The following is a 27,768-nucleotide window of genomic DNA, read 5'->3' on the forward strand; positions in this document are numbered from 1 at the left end:
CCACCGTGCTGCCCTAGGTAAAATACTTTGGGTACAGAAGGTAATGTACTTTGGGAAAAACCCAACCAGATACAATACTTTGGGTAAAGAAGGTCCAAGACAAATTTTTTCAAACTCTCTCATCCTGCCAGTCTACTCTTCCTTAAAGGGAACCTGTCACCCCGTTTTTTCCATATGAGATAAAAATACTGTTAAATAGGGCCTGAGCTGTGCATTGCAATAGTGTATGTTGTGGACCCCGATTCCCCACCTATGCTGCCGAAATACGTTACCAAAGTAGTCGTTTTCGCCTGTCAATCAGGCTGGTCTGGTCAGATGGGCGTGGTGTCTTCCCCCAGATCTTGCTTAGTTTTCCGTTGGTGGCGTAGTGGTGTGCGCATGTCCAAGGTCCCGAATCCACTGCACAGGGGAGTGAAAAGAGCGCGATGTGCGCTATTTCATTGCTGATCGGTGGGGGCGGCCATCTTCCTTTGGCCGCGCGTGCGCAGAAGCGGCACTCTGCTGGCCGCGGCTTCAGGAAAATGGCCATGGGATGCCGCGCGTGCGCAGATGGAGATCGCAGCAGCCATTCTCCTGAAGCCGCGGCCAGCAGAGCGCCGCTTCTGCGCACGCGCGGCCAAAGGTAGATGGCCGCCCCCACCGATCACCAATGAAATAGCGCACATCGCGCTCTTTTCACTCCCCTGTGCAGTGGATTCGGGACCTTGGACATGCGCACACCACTACGCCACCAACGGAAAACTAAGCAAGATCTGGGGGAAGACACCACGCCCATCTGACCAGACCAGCCTGATTGACAGGCGAAAACGACTACTTTGGTAACGTATTTCGGCAGCATAGGTGGGGAATCGGGGTCCACAAAATACACTGTTGTAATGCACAGCTCAGGCCCTATTTAACAGTATTTTTATCTCATACGGAAAAAACGGGGTGACAGGTTCCCTTTAAGGTGAAATAAACTATTCAGCAAATTTGTCCCTCATTCTGGAAACTGACACAGAACTTCTATAAGTAATGTTCTGATAATCATGAAAGGTGGTCATCAATTGAAATCTGTTCTTTGCATATAACAAAATTGTGCAGGACCACACAAGCTTTCACCACCTCGTCCACCGTGTCAGTATTCAGGTTGATAGCGGTCAATAGAACTTGCACTTGGCTGTTAGAATCCCAAACGCGCACTCCACCATTCTTCATGCTCGTTTGAGGGGTAATTAAAAATTCTTTTAGTTGGCGTCAATCCACTACTGGAGTATGGTTTCAGCAGGTGTTCCGAGAGTTGAAAGGCTTCATCTCCAACACATACAAATGGCATTGGAGGCCCAGAGGTGTCAGGCAGCGGTCTTGGGGGTGGATATTGGAAGGTGTTTCCATAGAGATGACGCCCCATTGCAGACAATTTAAAAACTTGTGAATCATTGGAGCGGCCATAGGCCCCAATGTCGACCGCTATAAATTTGTATTCAGCTTCAGCAATGGCTTCAGACTATGGAATAGTCTATGGGTGTGCAATATAATACCAATAAAATTTTTAACAAGTTTTTTTTGAGGGTTATGTACCAACGAAATGTACCCCAGACCACGGAATAGTCTATTGATGAGCACTATAGTGCCATATAATTTTGAATACGTTTTTTCAGGGTTATATGCTAAAGAAATGTACTCTAAACCAAGGAATAGTCTATGAGCGAGCAATAGAGCAATGTAAAACCATTAATGCCCACAGCCTCTACCCCCTGATGATGCTTCATTTTAGTATTCCAGCAACCAAACAAATTGACAGAAAGTAGAATCAAAAATACAAAAGTAGTTAGTGTAGTTAGGGAACGATGGGGAATTTTTAATGCAGGTTTATAGAAAATAGCTTAGATGTGGGATTAAATAAGTGGTGAAAAATGGTTTGCATTTGGACCACTCCTAACTATGGCAATTAGTTTACATGAAAGGGATATATAAAGTAGATTTTGGGTATGTTTTTGTATGAATTTCTCTTTTACAGTTAAAGGAAATCTGTTAGCAGAATTTTACACCCCAACTATTTATATTTAAATATAGCTCTTTCAAAGGCAAGTCCAGAAATACTTTTACATGCAGGAGCGGACACAGATGGCGGAGGACCATTGTTCGACAACAGTATATGGGGACTTTGCAATCCAATAGCTCATCATAATGCATCATTTCTACTGCTTTGGAGATAAGAGTGGGCCCCATTCGTCTAGGGCCTTCGGCTGCACATTTTGCACCAATGGTAAGTCCGCCCCTGTTTACATGGCCAGCCTATTTGAATAATTATTCAAAGGGTCATATTTATACAATGACTAACTGAATTAATATTGTGTACGCTTAAAGAGAAGCTGTCAGCAGAATTTCACCCCCCCAAAGTATATGTGCATGTAGCTATTTCAAAAACAAGTTCAACAATACCTTTTTCTCGACACTCTGTTACTGAAAAATCAGCTTTTGAGTTGACATGCAAATTAACCTGTCATTTGTAGATCTAACACCTCTGTCACTCCAGCTCTATTCCCCGTCCAGAACTGCCTCATCTTGCTTGACTGATGGGTACTTTGCCTGAAATCACGCAGCATAGTGGCTGTCAGGGGGTGGTGCTGGGTAGAGAATAGAGCTGGAATGACAGAGGTTTCAGATCTACAAATAGCTCTTCAGACTCATTTTGCATATTAATTCAAAAGCTAATTTCTCTGTAACATAGGAATGGACTGTCCAGATAATGGTACTGCTGGACTTGTTTTTGAAAGAGCTGCATGTACAAACAGTGAAATCCTGCTGACAAATCTTTACGTGTAAACTGTATTAATTCACTTAGTCATTGTGTATGAACTTGTTCATTCTCTTTGACATTTGAAAAATAAAAAATACTTTCTAAAGTTAAGAAAAAAGTTTGAAACTAAACCTTCATTAAAACATTGAAATTATACAGCAGAATCCCACAGTTCATTTGCGGCATAGGCATAGAGGTACGTTTTTAGTATATGGTCCCATCTTAAAGAGGTTGCCTTGTTGATAAAAGATGGGTACCCAAATTTTAATCAATGTGACCACCAAGAACCTCACGTTTTTACTTGCAGAGCAATTGTGTAATTCACGTGTATAGAATTTGCCGAGTGCTGTTGTACGTTGTTTGCAGCCACGGTGTACTTACACCTGCATATTTAGTTAACCCATTACTTGCCAAATTAACATTTTTACAAGTACGGATTTTTCAGAAAAGGGCGTCCCAATATTCAATTAAAAATGACAATGACATGATTTCCTATTTTGAAAACATTTATTTTACAAACACAACACAAAAAATTGGACCTAATTATAAAAATTATAAAATCTTAGTTGCTAGATGCTAAAGATTAGGCGTCCTAAAAAAAGGACATTGGTAGATAATGGGTTAATGCAATAGGTAGTTCTGCCCAAGATCTAGATTTTCTGATTTGGATAACATAATTTTTTAACACATTACTTTAAATCTATGTTCCCCCTTAAGGGAATTTAAACACGTTTTAACTCCATGAATATTTGTTTATAATTTATACCAGAATTCAAAGCTTACCTGACTAGTATGAAGCCAGTATTTGAATCTACGCCTTCTCCTAATGCGAGGCAAGATCAAGTAATAGACAATCCTTTCTCCTAAGGATGTGAGGAGCGAACCACAAAACCCGATACAGAGGAGGACAAAGAGTCCAGAAAAATGGTAAATTCCCATCTGAAGTGTCTATAGGATACAAAAAAAAACTGCAATTGTATATTTATTTGACTTATAAAACATTATAAATTACTTTCTCCTCACTTCACACATTGTCTGCCATTATCTTCAATACAGTGCTGGGATCCTGTATTCAAATCCCACCACAGACAACATCTGTAAGGCGCTTGTACGTTCTATTTGGGTTTGCATGGGTTTCCTCCCACACTCCATAGATATACTAATAGGAATTGTGAGCCCCAATGGGGACAGTGATGATGATGGGCAAGAAAAAACATGGCCCCTGTGTTTCTTGCTTGGGGCTTGTAAAGGATAATGGTCACCTCTTTCAGTAAAACTGTCTATCAGTAAAATGCTCTTTGTTGGTAACAGAAACAATCAGAGCTTAACTTACTTTTCAGCTGTAATGTTTAAGAAATACACTTCCCTGCCAGTAGGGAGGCACTATGTGTAGAGGGCAGTAAAGTTGTGTGTGAATGCGTCCAACATGCCGTATTCGATACAACAAAGAATAGTGATAGTTGAGGTCTATGTTGCACAGGCAATCACGCAGGACTATAGTGCTTGTTTCACTTTCTAGCAAAACAGCAGTATACATGATTTGGTGCGCAAGTGGACCAACACTGGATCTGTGACCATTGCGAAAAAAATAGACAATCATGTATTCATTCAGACACTAGTTATTATTGCAGACATTCAGGAGAGAATTATGAGAGGCCCAATAAAATAGATAAGAACATCATAAAAGAGGGGGATGAATAGAAGAATGAGACACATTGCACTGGGCTACTGGATATGATCATTTATGATGATTTAGACCCAGTAGCGTAGCTACTCACATAGTGGCACATAGCATAGCACTCACATAGTAAGGACTGTTGTGAATTTGCTTTTTGGCTCCCTCTAGTGGTTACTAGTGATTTGACTCTGGGTATGTCAGTCATCCCTTGTATGCTCACCTGGGCCGTTAGTTCAGGGGTGTTGCTATATAAGCTCCCTGGACCTTCAGTTCAATGCCTGGCAACGTTGTAATCAGAGCTAATCTGTTGTGCTCTTGTCTACTGATCCTGGTTCCTGCTAGATTAAGCTAAGTCTGCTTTCTTGCTTTTTGCTATTTGTTTTTGTTTGCATTTTTGTCCAGCTTGTACATTATCTGTATCCTAACCTTGCTGGAAGCTCTAGGGAGGCTGGAGTTCTCCCCCTGGGCCGTTAGACGGTTCGGGGGTTCTTGAATTTCCAGTGTGGATTTTTGATAGGGTTTTTGTTGACCATATAAGTTATCTTACTACATTCTGCTATTAGTAAGTGGGCCTCTCTTTGCTAAACCTAGTTCATCTCTGTGTTTGTCATTTCCTCTTACCTCACCGTTATTATTTGTGGGGGGCTTGTATCCAACTTTTGGGGTCTATTCTCTGGAGGCAAGAGAGGTCTTTGTTTTCCTCTTCTAGGGGTAGTTAGTCCTCCGGCTGGCGCGAGACATCTAGCGACCAACGTAGGCATGTTCCCCGGCTACTTCTAGTGTTGGCGTTAGGAGTAGATATATGGTCAACCCAGTTACCACTGCCCTATGAGCTGGATTTTTGTACTTCGCAGACTTACTTGTTCCTCTGAGACCCTCGCCATTGGGGTCATAACAAAGGACCACTCAGAGCGACCATGAGTCTTAACTGTTAAATCTTGCGGTAGAGCAGGAAGCAATGGTCTCCCTGCCCTAGCACTCTCCAATCTGTAGCCCGTAGGCAGGGCCACATTTACCATTAGGAACTGGAGGGCAGGTGCCTAGGGCGGCACATTGAAGGGGGCAGAGCCACCTAGTGGTGATTTTTTTTATAATACTCCCCTCTGTCTTCCTACAGACTTGTAAATCAATTTGCTGTTTTTCTGAGGTGTGAGGGATGTTTTTTTGTGGGGAAAGGGCAGGGTGAGGGCACACAGAATGAGCTACGGAGCATCAGTTAGCAGGGGCTGCTCCACCAATCAGAAGACAGATTACATGTTCACTGTGCATCGGGAAGACAGAAGGCAACTCTGAGGAGGAGGACGCTTCTCTACCATTGAGCCACAACCCATAAGAATGTAGATAGGAGATTTTTAATCTTGACTTCTATTGCATGCAATGAATCCAGAAGCAGGTTATACATGCCCAGAGAGCTACATTGCATATAACAATGTATTCTTATGGTCCCTTGAAAGAAGGAGAATTTAGTTTTATTCCTATAGTAGTAAAAATAACAAGTAGTGATGAGCGAGTATACTCGTTGCTCGGGTTTGTGGTCCCCGAGTATTTGTGACTGCTCGGAGATTTAGTTTTTGTTGACGCAGCTGCATGATTTACAGCTGCTAGCCAGCCTGAGTACATGTGGGGGTTGCCTGGTTGCTTAGGAATCCCCACATGTAATCAAGCTGTCTAGTAGCCGCAAATCATGCAGCTGCGGCAAGGAAAACTAAATCTCCGAGCACTCACAAATACTTGGAGACCACCCGAGCGTGCTCTGGAAAACCCGAGCAACGAGTATACTCGCTCATCACTAATAATAAGCAATTACAAAAATGTCTTTTTTTTCCTGTGAGTCTCCTTGGGTCTCACACCCACAGACCTACCATTACAGTAAGGCTCTTAAGCTGGTGATGTAAAGTGGATAATTTTGTGTACTTGATATGTATTGCAGGATCTGAATACAGGCAGATTATAGTGTTAGAAATAGACTTTATTTGAGAATAAATTTTTTTTTTCATCCTGTGAAATTACTAAAAAATAATAATGAAAAACACTTGATAATGAAAAACATAATGTATTGTTTTAATGCATTTAAAAAAAATAGTGAACATCACAAAGCAGCAAATAACAAGGATATATTTGGTGTCCCTGCAATCATAATGACCTGCGCAACACAGCGATCAAATTATGTACACAGATCGGTAAATGATGTATTAAAATACTGCTTTATTTCTGCTTCTTTTTTTCTTCAGGTGTTCTCACCACACAACGTTTGCGTGTTTGCAGCATTTCTTTTATGCCTTTTACAACTTATTTGATGCAATTTTAGTGCAGATATGAAGCAGAGTTTTTAACTAGTGATGAATGAATACATTTAGCACTATTTGTTACTCACACGAATAGTACGGTGTTTGGGCTATTCGTTACTCGGCGAGTAATTAGGTATTCACCTCGTTATATTTGAGTAACCCACCCAGCATGTTTGGTGCTTTATTTGCAACTAATGAACATGTTGGGCTGGCTTGCCAATCACAGTAATGCCGGCACCATCTTTGGTGTGGCATTACTGTGATTGGCTTGCCTTCCAGCATCATAGGGACTATTTAAAGGCTGAAGGTGCCGGAAACAGCATAGTGAGAAAGCAGTTTCAGCATAGGGACAGTGAAAGGAGCATAGGGAGAGTGATAGGGGGGTTATAGTGAGCGTTATTTATTCCAAAAAGCTCTTTTAAGAGCTGAAGATTTTGTAGAGATTACTTGTTTGTTAGGTGGGAATTTAAGTAGGGAGAGATTGAATAGGAAGGAGGGTGAAAGGCTTGGGTGTTCTTATCATTGCAAGTACATGCTGCAGATCTCTGCTATTTTCCATTGTGTTGTATAGTTTAGTATTAGGAACAGACTGTGGGATTAGGGTGAAATAGGGAGGGTTTAATCTACTGGCAAAATATAAAAATCAGGTAGTTATAGAGGATAATAATATTAGGTACTACCAGCATTTATAAAACCATTTTTTTAGGAGCTACATAATATTCCTGTGTAGCAGCCTACAATTTTTTTTTTTACCACACAATAAAATTCCTCTGTGGCAGCATATACAGTGGGGGAAAAAAAGGATTAGGTCAGCCACCAATTGCGCAAGTTCCCCACTTAAAAAGATGAGAGAGGCCTATAATTGACATCATAGGTAGACCACAACTATGAGAGTTGAAATGAGAAAACAAATCCAGAAAATCACCTTGTCTGATTTGTCAAGATTTATTTTGCAAATTGTGGTGGAAAATAAGTATTTAACAAAAGTCCATCTCAATATTTTGTTATATATCATTTGTTGGCAATGACAGAGGTCAAAGGTTTTCTGTAAGTCTTCACAAGGTTGGCACATACTGTTGGTGATATGTTGGCCCATTCCTCCATGCAGATCTCCTCTAGAGCAGTGATGTTTTGGGCCAGTCGCTGGGCAACACGGACTTTCAACTCCCTACAAAGGTTTTCGATGGGGTTGAGCTCTTGAGACTGGCTAGCAGGGCCGGCCTGAGAGATTACAGCGCCCTAGGTGAAACTATTTTGTTGCGCCCTTACTACTTTTAACATACCTCCCAACTTTTGAAGATGGGAAAGAGGGACAAAGTTTGTGGCGCGTGAAGCGCGCCGCGGCAAATTTTAGGCCACGCCTCTGACCACACCCATTCATAACTAGCCACACCCATATCCACGTCCCAACCACACCCATTTAGCACTGTTGATCACACTGTTTCATAAAGAATAATTATAAACAAAAAAATATGTGCTCCATACTGTATAATGGCCACACATGATGCTCCATACTGTATAATGGCCACGCATGATGCTCCATTGTATAATGGCCACACATGATGCTCCATACTGTATATTGGCCGCACATGATACTTTGTACCGTATAATGGCCACACATAGCTACTCCTACACACGCGGCTGCGCTCCATACACACGCGCTCCGCTCCATACACCTCATACACATGCGGCTCCGCTCCGTACACCTCGTACACATTTAGCTCCGCTCCATACACCTCATACACACGACTCCGCTCCGTACACCTCATACACACGGCTGCGCTCCGTACACCTCATACACACACCACTCCGCTCCATACACCTCATACACATTTAGCTCCGCTCCATACACCTTTTGCCTTTTGAAAAGATTTTTTATAATTTTTTCTATTTTTTCTCTGGCGCCCCCTTAGGGTCGGCGCCCTAGGCGGCCGCCTAGTTCGCCTATACGTTCGGGCCGGCCCTGCTGGCTAGGCCACTCCAGGACCTTCATATGCTTCTTATGAAGTCACTCCTTTGTTGCCCTTGTGCTTGGGATCATTATCATGCTGAAAGATCCATCCACGTTTCATCTTCAATGCCCTTGCTGATGAAAGGAGGTTTGCCATCAAAGTTTCACGATACACGGCCCCATTCATTCTTTCATGTACACGGATCAGTTGTCCTGGTTCCTTTGCCGAGAAACAGCCCCAAAGCATGACGTTGCCACCCCCATGCTTCACAGTAGGTACGGTGTTCTTTGGGTGCAACTCAGCATTCTGTCTCCTTCCAACACAACAAGTTTTGTTTCTACCAAACAGTTCTACTTTGGTTTCATCAAACCACATGACAGTCTCCCAATACTCTTCTGGATAATCCAAAAGCTCTCTAGCAAACTTCAGACGGGCCTGGACATGTACTGGCTTAAGCAGGGGGGCACGTCTGGCACTGTATGATCTGAGTCCCTGGCGGCATAGTGTGTTACTGATGGTAGCCTTTGTTACGGTGGTCCCAGCTCTATGAAGGTCATCCACTAGGTTACCCTGTTTGGTTCTGGTATTTTTGCTCACCATTCGTGTGATCATTTTGACCCCACAGGGTGAGATCTTGCGTAGAGCCCCAGATCGAGGGAGATTATCAGTAATCTTGTATGTCTTCCATTTTCTTATTATTGCTCCCACAGTTGATTTCATCACACCAAGCTACTTGCCTATTGCAGATTCAGTCTTCCCAGCCTGGTGTAGGGCTACAATTTTGTTTCTGGTGTCCTTCGACAGCTCTTTGGTCTTCACCATAGTGGAATTTGGAGTCTGACTGTGGACAGGTGTCTTTTATACTGATAACAAGTTCAAACAGGTGCCATTACTACAGATAATGAGTGGAGGACAGAGGAACCTCTTAAAGAAGAAGTTACAGGTCTGTGAGAGACAGAAATCTTGCATGTTTTTAGGTGACCAAATACTTATTTTCCACCATAATTTGCTAAATAAATCTTGACATAATCAGCTATAGTGCATTATATATTTCACTATAATAGTACTTTCAGGGTAACAACAGGAGTATAGCTTGGAAAGTCTTCCTATTATTAACCCCTTTACCCCCAAGGGTGGTTTCCATGTTAATGACCAGGCCAATTTTTACAGTTCTGACCAATGTACCTTTATAACTCTGGAACACTTCAACAGATCCTGGTGATACTGACATTGTTTTCTCGTGGCATATTGTTCTTTATGATAGTGGAAAAATGTCTTTGATATGACTTGCGTTTATTTGTGAAAAAAATGTAAATTTTTTCATGCCCTTAAATGACACAGATATGTCACGCAAAATACTTAATAAGTAACATTTCCCACATGTCTACTTTACATCAGCACAATCTTGGAACCCAAATTTTTTTTTGATAGGGAGTTATAAGGGTTAAAAGTTGATCAGCGATTTCTCCTTTTTAAAACCCCATTTTTTTTTAGGGACAACATCACATTTGAAGTCACTTTGAGGGGTCTATGTGATCGAAAATACCAAAAAGTGACACCATTCTAAAAACTGCACCCTCATGGTGCGCAAAACTACATTCAAGAAGTTTATTAACCCTTCTGGTGTTTCACAGGAATTTTTGGAATGTTTAAAAAAATGAACATTTAACTTTTTTTCACAAAAAAATTATTTCAGATTCAATTTTTTTTATTTTCCCAAGGGTAACAGGAGAAACTGGACCCAAGCGTTATTGTGCAATTTGTCCTGAGTATGCTGATACCCCATATGTGGGGGTAAACCACTGTTTGGGCGCATGGCAGAGCTCAGAAGGGAAAGAGCGCCGTTTGACTTTTCAATGCACAATTGGCTGGAATTGAGATCGGATGCCATGTCGCATTTGGAGAGCCCCTGATGTGCCTAAACAGGGGAAACCCCCCACAAGTGACACCATTTTGGAAACTAGACCCCCTAAGGAACTTATCTAGATGTGGGGTGAGCACTTTGAACCCCCAAGGGCTTCACAGAAGTTTATAACGCAGAGGCGTAAAATTAAAAAATCATATTTTTTCCACAAGAATGATCTTTTCAATCCCAATTTTAATTTTCCCAAGGGTATCAGTACCCCAAAAGTAATTGTATAATTTGTCCCGAGTACGCTGATACCCCATATGTGGGGAGAACCACTGTTTGGGCGCATGGCAGATTATGGAAGAGAAGGAGCGCCGTTTGGCTTTTTCAATGCAAAATTGGCTGGAATTGAGATCGGATACCATGTTGCATTTGGAGAGCCCCTGATGTGCCTAAACAGTGGAAACCCCCCAAAAGTGATCCAATTTTGGAAACTAGACCCCCCAAGGAACTTATCTAGATGGGTGGTGAGAACTTTGAACCCCCAGGTGTTTCACTAAAGTTTATAGCGCCCGGGCGTAAAAATAAAAAAATCATATTTTTTTTCACGGACATGATTTTTAAGTCTTCAATTTTGTATTTTTCCAAGGGTGACAGGAGAATTTGGACCCCAAAAGTTGTTGTCCAATTTGTCCTGAGTACTCTGATATCCCATACGTGGGAGAAAACTACTGTATGGGCACACGTTGGGGCTCAGAGGAGAAGTAGTGACGTTTTGGAATGCAGACTTTGATGGAATGGTCTGCAGGCATCATGTCACTTTTGGAGAGCCCTTGATGTGCCTAAACAGTGGAAATCACACACAACTGACATAATTTTGGAAACTAGACTCCTCAAGGAAGATATCTAGATATGTGGTGAGCACCCTGAATCCCAGGTGCTTCACAGAAGTTTATAGCGTTGAGCCATGACAATAAAAAAAATCACATTTTTCCCATAAAAATGTCTTTTAGCCTCATTTCTTTTATTTTCACAAGGGTAACAAGAGAAAAAAGGACCCCAAAATGTATTCTGCAATTTCTTCTGAGTGCACAAATACCCAATATGTGGGGTAAAATTACTGTTTGGGCGCATGGCGGGGCTTGGAAGGAAGGAACGCCATATGACTTTTGGAGGTCAAAATTGGCTGGAATCATTAGTGGACACCATGTCACGTTTGGAGAGCCCCTGATGTGCCTAAACAGTGAAAACTCCCCACAAGTGACCCTATTGTGGAAACTAGACCCCTGAAGGAATGTATCTAGATGTGCAGTGTGCACCTTGAACCAAGAGGAGCTTCACAGAATTTTACAATGTTGATCTGTGAAAATGAGTAAAAAATAACGACATCAGGGCACCATGACAACGATCGGCCCCTCACGATGAAGTCGCAGGGTTGCCGATTGAATGGCAGAGGGAACCCACTCTCTGCCTGCCTTCTAAATGCTTCGATTGATTTTGATCACAGCATTTAATGGGTTAAAATGCCTGGATTGGTGGGGGCGCCGTTCCTGGCAGTGAGTGACTGGTGTCAGCTGTCATATCAGCTGAACACCCGGAGGCGTTCACAATCACATATATATACTTCATCCCAACCATGATGTATATACATATATATATACTGCAAATATCAGGAAAGGGTTAAATTAAATTGACAATTTAATTTAAAGTGTTGCAAAACAGACCTGCACAGTTGCATGTCTCAATTTACTGTAATAATTAATTTACAAATTTTGGGTTATAGCACTTGAATTCTCCCTGGCCAAAGAAACAACTAAACACTAATGCCACTAGGTAAATATATTAACTAAAAATGTTGCAACCAACAACAAGTATAGTAAGGAGGTGTACCACTGCCAAAATGGAATATTGAAATAGATAGGCAAAAAGTAAAACGTGTGTAACGAAGTTTTTCTTTTTTCACTTTAAGGGGGAAGGGAGATTTTTTTGGTTTATAATAGTATAGTAATGTGATGTACCAATGCCAAATTAGAATATTGAAATTGCTTAACCCCAAAATAAAGAGGTTGCTACTTTCATGCGTGGAAAGCAATTTATGGCAGTAACCAATAGTATTGTTGTGGTGCCTACAATTTTTAAATGTGACTAGTCAAACTGTTGCCAAACCTTCCCCTTTTATTGTGTATATATATCTATATATCTATATATATATAATTAAAAGAAAGAACCTGGCACTCAACTTAATGCTTGTGAGATTTTAATCGTAGTAGCCAAAACGTTTCGGTCCTATATCTGGACCTTCATCAGTTACTTACTATGATGAAAAAAGTAAATGACTGTAGTGTCATATAAGGCACAGCATGGTCTGCGTCTGGTATTTGCGCAGATAGGTTTAGGCACACAGAATGGACTTATTCACGCTGATAGGTGCTGTGCTTGTGTCCAGACACGGAATCCCCGCTTGTCTCATATATATATATATAATTGTCTAAGGGTTTAATTGTCTGTCTGTCCTGGAAATCCCGCGTCTCTGATTGGTCGAGGCCGCCAGGCCTCGACCAATCAGCGACGGGCACAGTCTCTGATTGGTCGAGGCCAGCCGGCCTCGACCAATCAGCGACGGGCATTGTCCTCCACTGCTGTCAAGTGCCGCCATTGTGTTGTTTAAGGGTCTAATTGTCTGTCTGTCTCGGAAATCCCGCCTTGCTGATTGGTCGAGGCCAGCCGGCCTCGACCAATCAGCGACGGGCACAGTCTGCCGCGAATTCTGGAATCATCATTGTCCTCCACTGCTGTCAAGTGCCGCCATTGTGTAGGGAGTGTGCCTGTGTCTCCCTGTATGGGCGGCATCTCCCTGTGTTTCTATCTTAGAATGGGTCGTAAACAAAAATACGCCAATGAGGATGACAGAAAAGCAGCAGCAGCAGCAAGAAAACGACAACATCGAGAACAGGAGATACCACAACAAACTGCCACCAGACAAGCCCAGGATGTGGAATCTCACAGACAACGTCGCCAACAGGAGACACCACAACAAACTGCTGCTAGACAAGCACAGGATGCGGAATCTCACAGACACCGTCGCCATCCGGAGACACCACAACAAACTGTTGTACGACAGGAACAACATGATCGCCAAATTCATAAAAAACTAATGCTCTACCAACTAAGGCACGACCAGGACAATATTCAACAACTTGCACATTACGTAACAGACAATGAAAGTACAATTCATGAACACTACTGTGGGAATATGAATGCAGTTTGCTCTAAATGCGACTCTCTGAATTTCATTGATGAAAAACCATCTGACAATCAGTTTACTCAATGATGCCAAAAAGGAAAAGTTATGCTACCGAGACTTCACTACTCAGATCTGTTTGAGCAGTTAATGAAAGGAACGCGCCATCACAAGTCCTGCGCGCCTGCGCGGAAAGGACCTGCCGTGACGTCACGGTCATGTGACCGAAACACGGTCATGTGACCGCGACGTCATCACAGGTCCTGCGCGACAAGGACCTGCCGTGATGTCACGGTCATGTGACCGTGACGTCGTCACGTGACCGCGACGTCATCACACCCTGGGACCGGAAGCTGCCGCCTGCATCCCACACAGGCGACAGAGCTACAACGCGCCTGCAGAAGGTGAGTATATGTTTATTTTTATTTTTTTAACCTGTGTCATACATGGCTGGGCAATATACTACGTAGCTGGGCAATATACTACGTCACTGGGCAATATACTACGTCACTGGGCAATATACTACGTAACTGGCCAATATACTACATCACTGGGCAATATACTACGTGGCTGGGCAATATACTATGTGGGCTGTGCAATATACTGCATGGCTTTGTGCTGTATACTACGTCACTGGGCAATATACTACTTCACTGGGCAATATACTATGTAACTGGCCAATATACTACGTAACTGGGCAATATACTTTGTGGCTCTGTGCTGTATACTACGTCACTGGGCAATATACTATGTGGCTGGGCAATATACTACGTGGGCTGTGCAATATACTACGTGGGCATACATATTCTAGAATACCCGATGCGTTAGAATCGGGCCACCATCTAGTATATATATATATATATATATATATATATATATATATATATATTAAATACAGTATGTATTTATACATATCTATATATAGAGTGATGGCCGAAAGTGTTGGCACCCTTGAAAATGTTCCATAAAATGAGGTATTTCTCTCGGTAAATTATTGCACTTATACATGTTTTGTTATACACATGTTCATTTCCTTTGTGTGTATTGGAACAATGCAAAAAACTGACATAAAAAGGCAAACTGGACATAATTTCACACAAAACAACAAAAATATGCCTTACAAATTTGTTGGCACCTTCAATGTAATATTTGACTGCAGACCCTTTGGAATAAATAACTGAAATCAATCACTTCCTATAACCATCAACAAGCTTCTTACACCTCGGATCACTCTTCTTTTGCAAACTGCTCCAGATCTCATATTTGAAGGGTGCCTACTCCCAATTTTAGGATCTCTCCACAGGTTTTCAATGGGATTTAGATTTGGACTCAGTGCTGGCCACTTCAGAACTCTCCAGCACTTTGTTTCCATCCATTTCTGGGTGCTTTTTGAAGTATTTTTTGGGTCATTGTCATGCTGGAAGACCCATTACCTAGGAGGCAAACCCAGCTTTCTGACACTGGTCAGTAAATTGTGACCTTAAATCCTTTGGTAATCTTCAGATTTCATGATGTCTTGTATATGTTCAAGGCACCCAGTGCACCAACAACCCCAAAACATCTTTGAACATCCACCATATTTGATTATAGGTGCTGTGTTCGTCTCTTTGTAGACCTCATTCCATTTTCGGTAAACAGTAGAATGATGTGCTTTACCAGAAAGCTCTATCGTGGGCTCATCTGTCCACAAGACAGAAGGATTTAGGCTTTCTTCTGTACATTTTGGCAAACTGCAGTCTAGCGTTTTTATGTCTCTGTGTCAGCACTGTGGTCCTCCTGGGTCTCCTGCCATAGAATTAATTTTATTCAAATATCGATGGATAGTTTGCGCTGAGACTGATGCACCCTGAGATTGCCGGACAGCTTGAATTTCTTTGGAGATCAGCTACAGTGCCTTGGATTGTAAACTTCTTGATTATACTGTACAAAGTGGTCAAAGAAACAGCAACATCTCTGAAGATGGGCTTGTAACCTTGAAATTGCTGACAATGTTCAACAATTTTGTTTCTCAAGTCCTCAGACAGTTCTCTTCTCTTTCTGTTCTCCAAGCTTAGTGTGGCACACACAGATGCACAATACAAAGATTGAGTGAACTTATCCCCTTTTTATCTTGTTTCAGCTGTGATTTTCATATTGCCCACACCTGTTACTTTCCACAAGTGAGTTTGAACGAACATCACATGCTTGAAACAAACTTGATTACCCAGAATTTTGGAAAGGTGCTAACAATTTTGTCCGGTCCATTTCTGGGGCTGTAACCAATATTCCTTTTTTTCTGTTTTTTTTGTGCTGTTCCAATACATACATAGGAAAGAAATGTGTATAATTTTCTGGGAGAAATACTTCATTTTCTGGAACAGTTTCAAGAGTGCCATGATTGTGTGTATACAGTATACACATATGGCTATTAATCCAGAAAGCCAAAAGGTTTGTCAGTAACTAATTGGAACGCTCACACCATTTTGCAGGGTATGCCCTCTTCCGACAGGTTCCATTCATGTGTGTTAGGGTACCGTCACACAGTGGCATTTTTATCGCTACGACGGCACAATTCGTGACGTTCTAGCGATATCGTTACGATCTCGCAGTGTCTGACACGCTACTGCGATCAGGCACCCAGCTGAGAATCGTACGTCGTAGCACATCGTTTGAAACTTTCTTTCGTCGCTGGATCTCCCGCTGTCATCGCTGGATCGTTGTGTGTGACAGCGATCCAGCGATGCGTTCGCTGGTAACCAGGGTAAACATCGGGTTACTAAGCGCAGGGCCGCGCTTAGTAACCCGATGTTTACCGTGGTTACCAGCGTAAAAGTAAAAAAAAAAAAACCGTACATACTCACCATCTGATGTCCGTCAGGTCCCTTGCCGTCTGCTTTCCGCTCTGACTGTCTGCCGGCCGGAAAATGAGAGCAGATCACAGCGGTGACGTCGCCGCTGCGCTCTGCTCTCACTGTACGGCCGGATCTCAGTCAGAGCAGGAAGCAGACGGCAAGGGACCTGACGGACATCAGATGGTGAGTATGTACGGTTTTTTTTTTTTTACTTTTACGCTGGTAACCACGGTAAACATCGGGTTACTAAGCGCGGCCCTGCGCTTAGTAACCCAATGTTTACCCTGGTTACCTGGGGACTTCGGCATCGCTCCAGCGCCGTGATTGCAACGTGTGACCGCAGTCTACGACGCTGGAGCGATAATCATACGACGCTGCGACGTCACGAATCGTGCCGTCGTAGCGATGTAAATGGTACTGTGTGACGGTGCCCTAAGTGCTTAGCCCGTCTGCTTTAGGTTGAGGCTCCGATGCATAATTAACTTTCGACTCGTTTCATCTGGACATGACTTATCTGGAGAGTTTAGTCAGGGAGAGGTGGCTCGCATTCCCCTCCGGCACCAATATCACCGCTCTCTCATATCGTTGTGCCACAACCTTTTGGCTTTCTGCATTAATAGCTAATAGGTTATTTATTAATACTATCTGTGATTTCTGGTCTGTACTATTGGTCCATGAGGAAAGGTATGCAAATTCAACAAGCAATAACAATACCAGGTTAACCGAGTACAGTAGTTAGTTGGCTTGTGCTTTACATGTTTTTAAGCTATTTCTTCAGTCCTAGAGGGCCTTTCTGTTGTTGGTCATATATATTTTAACTAGATGGTGGCCCGATTCTAACGCATCGGGTATTCTAGAATATGTATGTCCACGTAGTATATTGCACAGCCCACGTAGTATATTGCCCAGCTACGTAGTATATTGCCCAGTGACGTAGTATACAGCACAGAGCCACATAGTATATTGCCCAGTTACGTAGTATATTGGCCAGTTACATAGTATATTGCCCAGTGACGTAGTATATTGCCCAGTGACGTAGTATACAGCACAGAGTCACATAGTATATTGCACAGCCCATGTAGTATATTGCCCAGCCACATAGTATATTGCCCAGTGATGAAGTATATTGGCCAGTTAAGTAGTATATTGCCCAGTGACGTAGTATGCAGCACAGAGCCACGTAGTATATTGCCCAGCTACGTAGTATATTGCCCAGCTATGTATGACACAGGTTAAAAAAATAAAAATAAACATATACTCACCTTCCGCAGGCGCGTTGTAGCTCTGTCGCCTGTGTGGGGTGCAGGCGGCAGCTTCCGGTCCCAGGTGTTGTGAATTCCGTCCTCCGGCTCCCTCCTGTGGTCATGAATGGTACTTTGTTGAGTTCTGTTCGTGGGCTCCCTCTGGTGGCTTTGAGTGATACTGCTGGTCTTTAGCTGGGCTCCAGCTGCCTCGTTTTCTGCTGTGCTGCTGCCTATTTAACTCCACCTAGATCTTTACTTGTTGCCAGCTGTCGTTGTATTCAGTATTGGTTCAGATCTCTCTGGGACTTCTCGTGTGACCTGTCTCCTCTTGGAGAAGCTAAGTTCATGCTAGTTCATTTTTGCTCACTGCTTTTGGAAAATGTTTCTCAGTATATGTTAAGTTCAGTCCAGCTTGCTTATATGCTATTTTCTTGCTAGCTGGAAGCTCTGGGGAGCAGAGTTGCTCCCTCACGTCATGAGTCGGTGAGAGGGTCTTTAGTATTCTCTGCGTGGATATTTTTGTAGTATTTTATACTGACCGCACAGTTCCCTTGCTATCTTCTTACTATTTAGTACTAGTGGGCCTCCTATGCTAAAACCTGTTTTCATTCCTATGTTTGTATTTTCCTCTGAACTCACCGTCATTATTTGTGGGGGCTGACTTTACTTTTGGGGAAATTTCTCTGAGGCAAGTGAGGCTTTTGTTTATCTCTAGGGGTAGCTAGTTCTCAGGCTGTGAAGAGGCGTCTAGGGAGAGTTAGGTACGCTCCACGGCTGCCTATAGTGTGTGTGATAGGATCAGGGTTGCGGTCAGTAAAGTTTCCACGTCCCCAGAGCTTGTCCTATATTTCTGGTTTACCTATCAGGTCATCTCAAGTGTTCCTAACCACTAGGTCCATAACAGTACACCTGGCCCATAAAGTGTTAATGCCTCACAAAAGAGGGATAAGAGAAGTTCTGAGCTCATTTTTTTTCTCTGCAGTGTGTTTTGCTTCTCTCCTCCCCTTAATCTCTGGGTGGTTCAGGACTCAGCTGCAGATATGAACATTCAAGATCTGTCCTCTAGTTTGGATCATCTCACTGCAAGGGTACAAGGCATTCAGGATTATGTAGTTCAGAATCCTATGTTAGAGCCTAGAATACCAATTCCTGATTTATTTTCTGGAGATAGATCTAAGTTTCTGAATTTTAAAAACAATTGCAAATTGTTTCTTGCTCTGAAACCCCGCTCTCCTGGTGACCCTACTCAGCAAGTTAAATTATTATTTCTTTGTTATGTGGCGACCCTCAGGATTGGGCATTTTCCCTGGCGCCAGGAGATCCTGCATTGCTAAATGTAGATGCGTTTTTTCTGGCGCTTGGATTGCTTTATGAGGAGCCTAATTCAGTCGACCAGGCAGAAAAGACCTTGCTGGCTCTGTCTCAGGGTCAGGATGAAGCGGAGGTTTACTGCCAGAGGTTTAGGAAGTGGTCTGTGCTCACTCAATGGAATGAGTGTGCCCTGGCAGCGATTTTCAGAAAGGGTCTTTCTGAAGCCCTTAAGGATGTTATGGTGGGGTTCCCCACGCCTGCAGGTCTGAATGAATCAATGTCCTTGGCCATTCAGATTGATCGGCGTTTGCGGGAGCGCAAACCTGTGCACCATCTGGCGGTGTTCTCTGAGCAGAAGCCTGAGTCTATGCAATGTGGTAGGATTCTGACCAGAATTGAACAGCAAAATCACAGACGTCAGAATGGGTTGTGTTTTTACTGTGGTGACTCCACTCATGCTATCTCCGAATGTCCTAAGCGCACTAAAAGGTTCGCTAAGTCGGTCACCATTGGTACTGTACAGCCTAAATTTATTTTGTCTGTTACTTTGATTTGCTCTTTGTCATCCTACTCAGTTATGGCTTTTGTGGATTCAGGTGCTGCCCTGAATCTGATGGATTTGGATTTTGCCAGGCGCTGTGGTTTTTTCTTAGAGCCTTTGCAGTTCCCTATTCCACTAAGGGGAATTGATGCTACGCCATTGGCCAAGAATAAGCCTCAGTACTGGACTCAAGTGACCATGTGCATGACTCCTGCACATCAGGAGGATATTCGTTTTCTGGTGTTACATAATTTGCATGATGTTGTCGTCTTGGGGTTGCCATGGCTGCAGGTTCATAATCCAGTATTGGATTGGAAATCAATGTCTGTGTCTAGTTGGGGTTGTCAAGGGGTACATGGCGATGTTCCTTTGGTGTCAATTGCTGCTTCTACTCCTTCTGAAGTCCCTGAATTTTTGTTAGATTACCAGGATGTATTTGTTAAGCCCAAATCCGGTGCCCTACCTCCTCATAGGGATTGTGATTGTGCTATAGATTTGATTCCTGGTAGTAAGTTCCCTAAGGGTCGACTTTTCAATCTATCTGTGCCTGAACATGCCGCTATGCGGAGTTATATAAAGGAGTCCTTGGAGAAAGGACATATTCGCCCATCCTCGTCACCATTGGGAGCAGGGTTCTTTTTTGTGGCCAAGAAGGATGGTTCTTTGAGACCCTGTATTGATTATCGCCTTCTTAATAAAATCACGGTCAAATTTCAGTACCCTTTGCCTCTGCTGTCCGATCTGTTTGCTCGGATTAAGGGGGCTAGTTGGTTCACCAAGATAGATCTTCGAGGAGCGTATAATCTTGTGCGTATAAAACAGGGCGATGAATGGAAAACAGCATTTAATACGCCCGAAGGCCATTTTGAGTACTTGGTGATGCCATTTGGGCTTTCTAATGCCCCTTGTGTGTTTCAGTCCTTTATGCACGACATCTTCCGAGAGTATCTGGATAGATTCATGATTGTATATCTGGATGATATTTTGGTCTTTTCTGATGATTGGGAATCTCATGGAAGCAGGTCAGGATGGTATTTCAGGTCCTGCGTGCTAATGCCTTGTTTGTGAAGGGCTCTAAATGTCTCTTCGGAGTCCAGAAGGTTTCCTTTTTGGGCTTTATTTTTTCCCCTTCTACTATCGAGATGGATCCAGTTAAAGTCCAGGCCATTTATGATTGGACTCAACCTACATCTGTGAAGAGTCTTCAGAAGTTCCTGGGCTTTGCTAATTTTTACCGTCGCTTCATCACTAATTTTTCTAGTGTGGTTAAGCCTTTGACTGATCTGACCAAAAAGGGTGCTGATGTGACTAATTGGTCTCCTGCGGCCGTTGAGGCCTTTCAGGAGCTGAAACATCGGTTTTCTTCGGCTCCTGTCTTGCGTCAGCCGGATGTTTCTCTCCCTTTTCAGGTCGAGGTTGATGCTTCTGAGATTGGAGCGGGGGCTGTCTTGTCTCAGAGAAGCTCTAGTGGCTCTATGATGAAGCCATGTGCTTTCTTTTCAAGAAAGTTTTCGCCTGCTGAGCGTAATTATGATGTTGGTAATCGGGAGTTGTTGGCAATGAAGTGGGCATTTGAAGAGTGGCGACATTGGCTTGAGGGAGCCAAGCATCGTGTGGTGGTCTTGACGGATCACAAGAATTTGATTTATCTCGAGTCAGCCAAGCGGCTGAATCCTAGACAGGCTCGATGGTCGCTGTTTTACTCCCGTTTCGATTTCGTGGTTTCGTTCCTCCCGGGCTCTAAGAATGTGAAGGCTGATGCCCTTTCTAGGAGTTTTGTGCCTGACTCTCCGGGAGTTCCTGAACCGGCTGGTATCCTCAGAGAGGGGGTGATTTTGTCTGCCATCTTCCCTGATTTGCGGCGGGTGCTGCAGGAGTTTCAGGTCGATAGACCTGACCGTTGTCCACCGGAGAGACTGTTTGTCCCTGATAGATGGACCAGTAGAGTTATTTCCGAGGTTCATTGTTCAGTGTTGGCGGGTCATCCTGGGATTTTTGGTACCGGAGATTTGGTGGCTAGGTCCTTTTGGTGGCCTTCCTTGTCGCGGGATGTGCGTTCTTTTGTGCAGTCCTGTGGGATTTGTGCTCGGGCCAAGCCTTGCTGTTCTCGTGCCAGTGGTTTGCTTTTGCCTTTGCCTGTCCCAAAGAGGCCCTGGATGCATATTTCCATGGATTTTATTTCGGATCTTCCGGTCTCTCAGAGGATGTCTGTCATCTGGGTGGTTTGTGATCGTTTTTCTAAGATGGTCCATTTGGTGCCCTTGCCTAAATTACCTTCCTCCTCTGATTTGGTTCCGCTGTTCTTTCAGAATATGGTTCGTTTGCATGGTATTCCGGAGAACATTGTGTCTGACAGAGGGTCCCAGTTTGTGTCCAGATTTTGGCGATCTTTTTGTGCTAAGCTGGGCATTGATTTGTCTTTTTCTTCGGCTTTCCATCCTCAGACAAATGGCCAAACTGAACGAACTAATCAGACCTTAGAAACTTATCTGAGATGTTTTGTTTCTGCTGACCAGGATGATTGGGTGATTTTTTTGCCATTGGCTGAGTTCGCCCTCAATAATCGGGCTAGTTCGGCTACTTTGGTTTCGCCTTTTTTTTGTAATTCTGGTTTTCATCCTCGTTTTTCCTCAGGGCAGGTTGAGCCTTCTGACTGCCCTGGTGTGGATTCTGTGGTGGACAGGTTGCAGCAGATTTGGAACCACGTTGTGGACAATTTGGCACTGTCACAGGAGAAGGCTCAGCGCTTTGCTAACCGCCGTCGCTGTGTGGGTCCCCGACTTCGTGTGGGGGATCTGGTTTGGTTGTCTTCTCGTTATGTTCCTATGAAGGTTTCCTGTTGTGAAATTGGATTTTGGGCTCCCCCGGTGGCCACTGGTGGAATTGAACTTGTGTGCATCATCCCCTCTGTTCACCTGTTCCCATCAGGATGTGGGAGTCGCTATTTAACCTTGCTCCTCTGTCACTTCCATGCCGGTCAACATTGTAATCAGAAGCCTTTCTGTGCATGTTCCTGCTACCAGACAACTTCCAGCTAAGTCGGACTTTTGTCCTTGTTTGTTTTTTGCATTTTGTTCCAGTTCACAGCTGCAGTTTCGTTTCTGTGTCTGGAAAGCTCTTGTGATCTGAAATTGCCACTCTGATGTTATGAGTTAATACTAGAGTCTTAAAGTAATTTCAGGATGGTGTATTGATAGGGTTTTCAGCTGACCATGAAAGTACCCTTTCTGTCTTCCTGCTATCTAGTAAGCGGACCTCGATTTTGCTAAACCTATTTTCATACTACGTTTGTCATTTTCATCTTAAATCACCGCCAATATATGTGGGGGCCTCTGTCTGCCTTTCGGGGAAATTTCTCTAGAGGTGAGCCAGGACTATATTTTCCTCTGCCAGGATTAGTTAGTCCTCCGGCCGGCGCTGGGCGTCTAGGGATAAAACGCAGGCTACGCTACCCAGCTACTGTTAGTTGTGCGGCAGGTTTAGTTCATGGTCAGTTTAAGTTTCCATCCTTCCAAGAGCTAGTTCCTATGTATGCTGGGCTATGTTCTCTTGCCATTGAGAACCATAACAGTTTCCTCTCCTAAGTTTAAGCCTTGTTTCATCGGTCCTTATAAGATTTCTGAAATCCTCAATCCTGTGTCATTTCGTTTGGACCTCCCAGCATCTTTTGCCATCCATAATGTGTTCCATAGGTCATTGTTGCGGAGGTATGTGGTGCCTGTGGTTCCTTCTGTTGATCCTCCTGCTCCAGTGTTGGTCGAGGGAGAATTGGAGTATGTGGTGGAAAAGATCTTGGATTCTCGTGTTTCGAGACGGAAGCTTCAGTACTTGGTTAAATGGAAGGGCTATGGTCAGGAGGATAATTCCTGGGTTGTTGCCTCTGATGTCCATGCTGCCGATTTGGTTCGTGCCTTTCATTTGGCTCGTCCTGATCGGCCTGGGGGCTCTGGTGAGGGTTCGGTGACCCCTCCTCAAGGGGGGGGTACTGTTGTGAATTCCGTCCTCGGGCTCCCTCCTGTGGTCATGAATGGTACTTTGTTGAGTTCTGTTCGTGGGCTCCCTCTGGTGGCTTTGAGTGATACTGCTGGTCTTTAGCTGGGCTCCAGCTGCCTCGTTTTCTGCTGTGCTGCTGCCTATTTAACGCCACCTAGATCTTTACTTGTTGCCAGCTGTCGTTGTATTCAGTATTGGTTCAGATCTCTCTGGGACTTCTCGTGTGACCTGTCTCCTCTTGTAGAAGCTAAGTTCATGCTAGTTCATTTTTGCTCACTGCTTTTGGAAAATGTTTCTCAGTATATGTTAAGTTCAGTCCAGCTTGCTTATATGCTATTTTCTTGCTAGCTGGAAGCTCTGGGGAGCAGAGTTGCTCCCTCACATCGTGAGTCGGTGTGAGGGTCTTTAGTATTCTCTGCGTGGATATTTTTGTAGTATTTTATACTGACCGCACAGTTCCCTTGCTATCTTCTTACTATTTAGTACTAGTGGGCCTCCTATGCTAAAACCTGTTTTCATTCCTATGTTTGTATTTTCCTCTGAACTCACCGTCATTATTTGTGGGGGCTGACTTTACTTTTGGGGAAATTTCTCTGACGCTTTTGTTTCTCTCTAGGGGTAGCTAGTTCTCAGGCTGTGAAGAGGCGTCTAGGGAGAGTTAGGTACGCTCCACGGCTGCCTATAGTGTGTGTGATAGGATCAGGGTTGCGGTCAGTAAAGTTTCCACGTCCCCAGAGCTTGTCCTATATTTCTGGTTTACCTATCAGGTAATCTCAAGTGTTCCTAACCACTAGGTCCATAACACCCAGGGTGTGATGACGTCGCGGTCACGTGATGATGTCACGGTCACATGACCGTGACGTCACGGCAGGTCCTTGTCGCGCATGACCTGTGATGACGTCACGGTCACATGACCGTGTTGCGGTCACATGACCGTGACGTCACGGCAGGTCCTTTCCGCGCAGGCGCGCAGGACTTGTGATGAGGATGACGCATTCCTTTCATTAACTGCTCAAACAGATCTGAGTAGTGAGGTCTCGGTAGCTTAACTTTTCCTTTTTGGCAGCATTGAGTAAACTGATTGTCAGATGGTTTTTCATCAATGAAATTCAGAGAGTCGCATTTAGAGCAAACTGCATTCATATTCCCACAGTAGTGTTCATGAATTGTACTTTCATTGTCTGTTACGTAATGTGCAAGTTGTTGAATATTGTCCTGGTCGTGCCTTAGTTGGTAGAGCATTCATTTTTTATGAATTTGGCGATCATGTTGTTCCTGTCGTACAACAGTTTGTTGTGGTGTCTCCGGTTGGCGACGGTGTCTGTGAGATTCCGCATCCTGGGCTTGTCTAGCAGCAGATTGTTGTGGTGTCTCCTGTTGGCGACATTGTCTGTGAGATTCCACATCCTGGACTTGTCTGGCGGCAGTTTGTTGTGGTATCTCCTGTTCTCGATGTTGTCGTTTTCTTGCTGCTGCTGCTGCTTTTCTGTCATCCTCATTGGCGTATTTTTGTTTACGACCCATTCTAAGATAGAAACACAGGGAGATGCCGCCCATACAGGGAGACGCAGGCACACACCCTACACAATGGCAGCACTTGACAGCAGTGGAGGACAATGATGATTCCAGAATTCGCGGCAGACTGTGCCCGTCGCTGATTGGTCGAGGCCGGCTGGCCTCGACCAATCAGCAAGGCGGGATTTCCGAGACAGACAGACAATTAGACCCTTAAACAACACAATGGCGGCACTTGACAGCAGTGGAGGACAATGCCCGTTGCTGATTGGCCTCGACCAATCAGAGACGCGGGATTTCCAGGACAGACAGATTCTAACGCATCGGGTATTCTAGAATATGCATGTCCCCGTAGTATATGGACAATGATGATTCCAGAATTCGCGGCAGATGACTGTGCCCGTCGCTGATTGGTCAAGGCAACCTTTATGACTTCATCGTCGCCATGGCAACCATTATGACATCTACGTCGATACTGTGCCCGTCGCTGATTGGTCGAGGCCCAGGCGGCCTCGACCAATCAGAGACGTGGGATTTCCAGGACAGACAGAAAAACCCTTAGACAATTATATATATAGATTGGTTTATTAAAAGTTAATTTTTAATCGGTTTCATATACATATGCATCTAGATTGACCCAGGTCAATTAGGCTGTGGCTTATACCGAGAGTAGTGGCATTATGTCCCCTTCCCCTGCTATTGAGTGAGTATATCACAGATCAGTCAATTTTCAGCTACAGCAGTTCCCTACATGTCACTTGAGTGCTACCTTAAAGGGGTGTTCCGATCTCCAATATCCTATCCCAATATGTAGTAGGTGTAATAATAATAATATCAAATTCTTCCAATTAGAAATGTAGTATAGTTCCCCTTATTCGCAATATCGCTTACCCAATGTGCACGGCATTGCAGTAGCTTAAGTTACCATGGTTATGACCTCTAAAGGCTAACTAACTAACTGTTAATAGAGTGGTTGTAATCATGGATACCTGTTACTGCAATGTTCTATATTCAGAAAGCGAGATAGCGATTCAGAAGAACTATAGTATATTTCTAATTGGAGGAATTTGCTAATATTATTATTACACTTGTTACATATTGGGATTTTACCTTAGACCTGGGAATATGCCTTTAATTCTTGATGATAAAGTCTGTTCAACACTTTGTAGAGTTTCTTTTGTTTTAGAACAAAAATACAAAAATAGACAGGGAGTTTCATTTCAACAACCAATTACTGAAGAATGACCTATAACTAAACTTAAAAGATAGGTATATATTTTTAACATTTACAGCCAATTCATGCAAGTTTGGGAGGTTAGAAAACTCAATTACACGCTATGCAGATGGGTGATAGATAATTTGATATAGTGTTACCTCAGTCACAGCAAACACCCGCTTTCCACAAGGCACCATTTTGTACCATTTGTCATGCAGAGTGTCCATGAATCCAGATGATTTATAACGACTTATGAACTCAGATATATTAGAGGTTAAGGCAGAGTTTTGGGGCAGACCAATTCCATAACCTGAGTAGAAATGAAAACATTATTTGTACCTTTTACAATATAGTCATTTCTTTAAATCAACTTGAAATTGAATTAAATCCTACCTTCAATGGCAAATGGTTTCCCCACAGTCAACAACTTGCAATCCGTATCTATGGATACCTCATAATCCAACAAAGCTTTGTCCATAATAAAAGCATTCAATGTTGATGGGTCTGTCCTACAAAGAATAAATATTCTTTAAAAGTTGTTTTTTTTAAGTTTAAACTCTTCCACATGTTTTACAAGAACATGTAGAATTGCCAAAATATACAATAAAATTTATTTAATTCAGTATGCGGTTATACGCCTTTTTCTGATGGCTGTATGATTTGGTCAGATTTCCATAAAGTCACGGCGCTCACGTTCTGGGGAATTTGTCTTTAATTCAAACTACATACAAATATGTGCGGTACTGGTCGATATTTTGGCCAAGATATGGAAGCTTGCAACCCAACGTCAAGGATCCTCATGCATACGAGTCCTATCACTAATCTAGTAGCAAAGCCCCAAAAGAGGACTGAAAATCCTCCAAAACTTCAGTCCTCTTTTGTGGCTTTGCTACTAGATTAGTGATAGGACTCGCAAGCTTGCAGAACATGTTATAAAGTAATGTCCCATCCTGGGACAATGTAAAGAAAGTAAAAAAAAAATTACACAGTGTAATTTTTTATTTTTTTTTAAATCCCTAAATAAAGAAAAAAATAATAATATTTTTGCAATAAATATATTTATGTATGTAAATTAAAAAAACCCCATAAAAGTACACATATTTGGCATCGATGTGTCCGTAATGACCCGCTCTATAAAACTGCCCCACTAGTTAACCCCTTCAGTGAACACCGTAAAAAAAGGGGCAAAAAGCAATGCTTTATCATACCGCAGAACAAAAAGTGTAATAAAACACGATCAAAAAGACAGATGTAAATAAAAATGGTACCACTGAAAATGTCATCTTGTCCCGCAAAATACAAGCTGTGATACAGCTCCAAAAGCAGA

The 27,768-nt window shown here is 43.2% G+C and overlaps 1 protein-coding gene across 1 annotated transcript in view; it reads right to left on the reverse strand.

The window, feature by feature from the left end:
• GRIN3B (glutamate ionotropic receptor NMDA type subunit 3B) overlaps positions 1 to 27,768 on the reverse strand; it is a 166,888-nt gene that overhangs the window by 35,504 nt on the left and 103,616 nt on the right. Inside the window, exons 5-7 of the mRNA XM_077253166.1 lie at positions 26,835 to 26,950; positions 26,600 to 26,751; positions 3,566 to 3,730 (exon numbers count right to left, since the gene is read on the reverse strand). Of these exons, the coding sequence (XP_077109281.1) occupies positions 3,566 to 3,730; positions 26,600 to 26,751; positions 26,835 to 26,950 (433 nt within the window). The remainder of the gene's footprint in view (positions 1 to 3,565; positions 3,731 to 26,599; positions 26,752 to 26,834; positions 26,951 to 27,768) is intronic.

Source organism: Ranitomeya variabilis, chromosome 1 (genome assembly GCF_051348905.1).
Source record: "Ranitomeya variabilis isolate aRanVar5 chromosome 1, aRanVar5.hap1, whole genome shotgun sequence".
Taxonomy (NCBI): Eukaryota; Metazoa; Chordata; class Amphibia; order Anura; family Dendrobatidae; genus Ranitomeya; species Ranitomeya variabilis.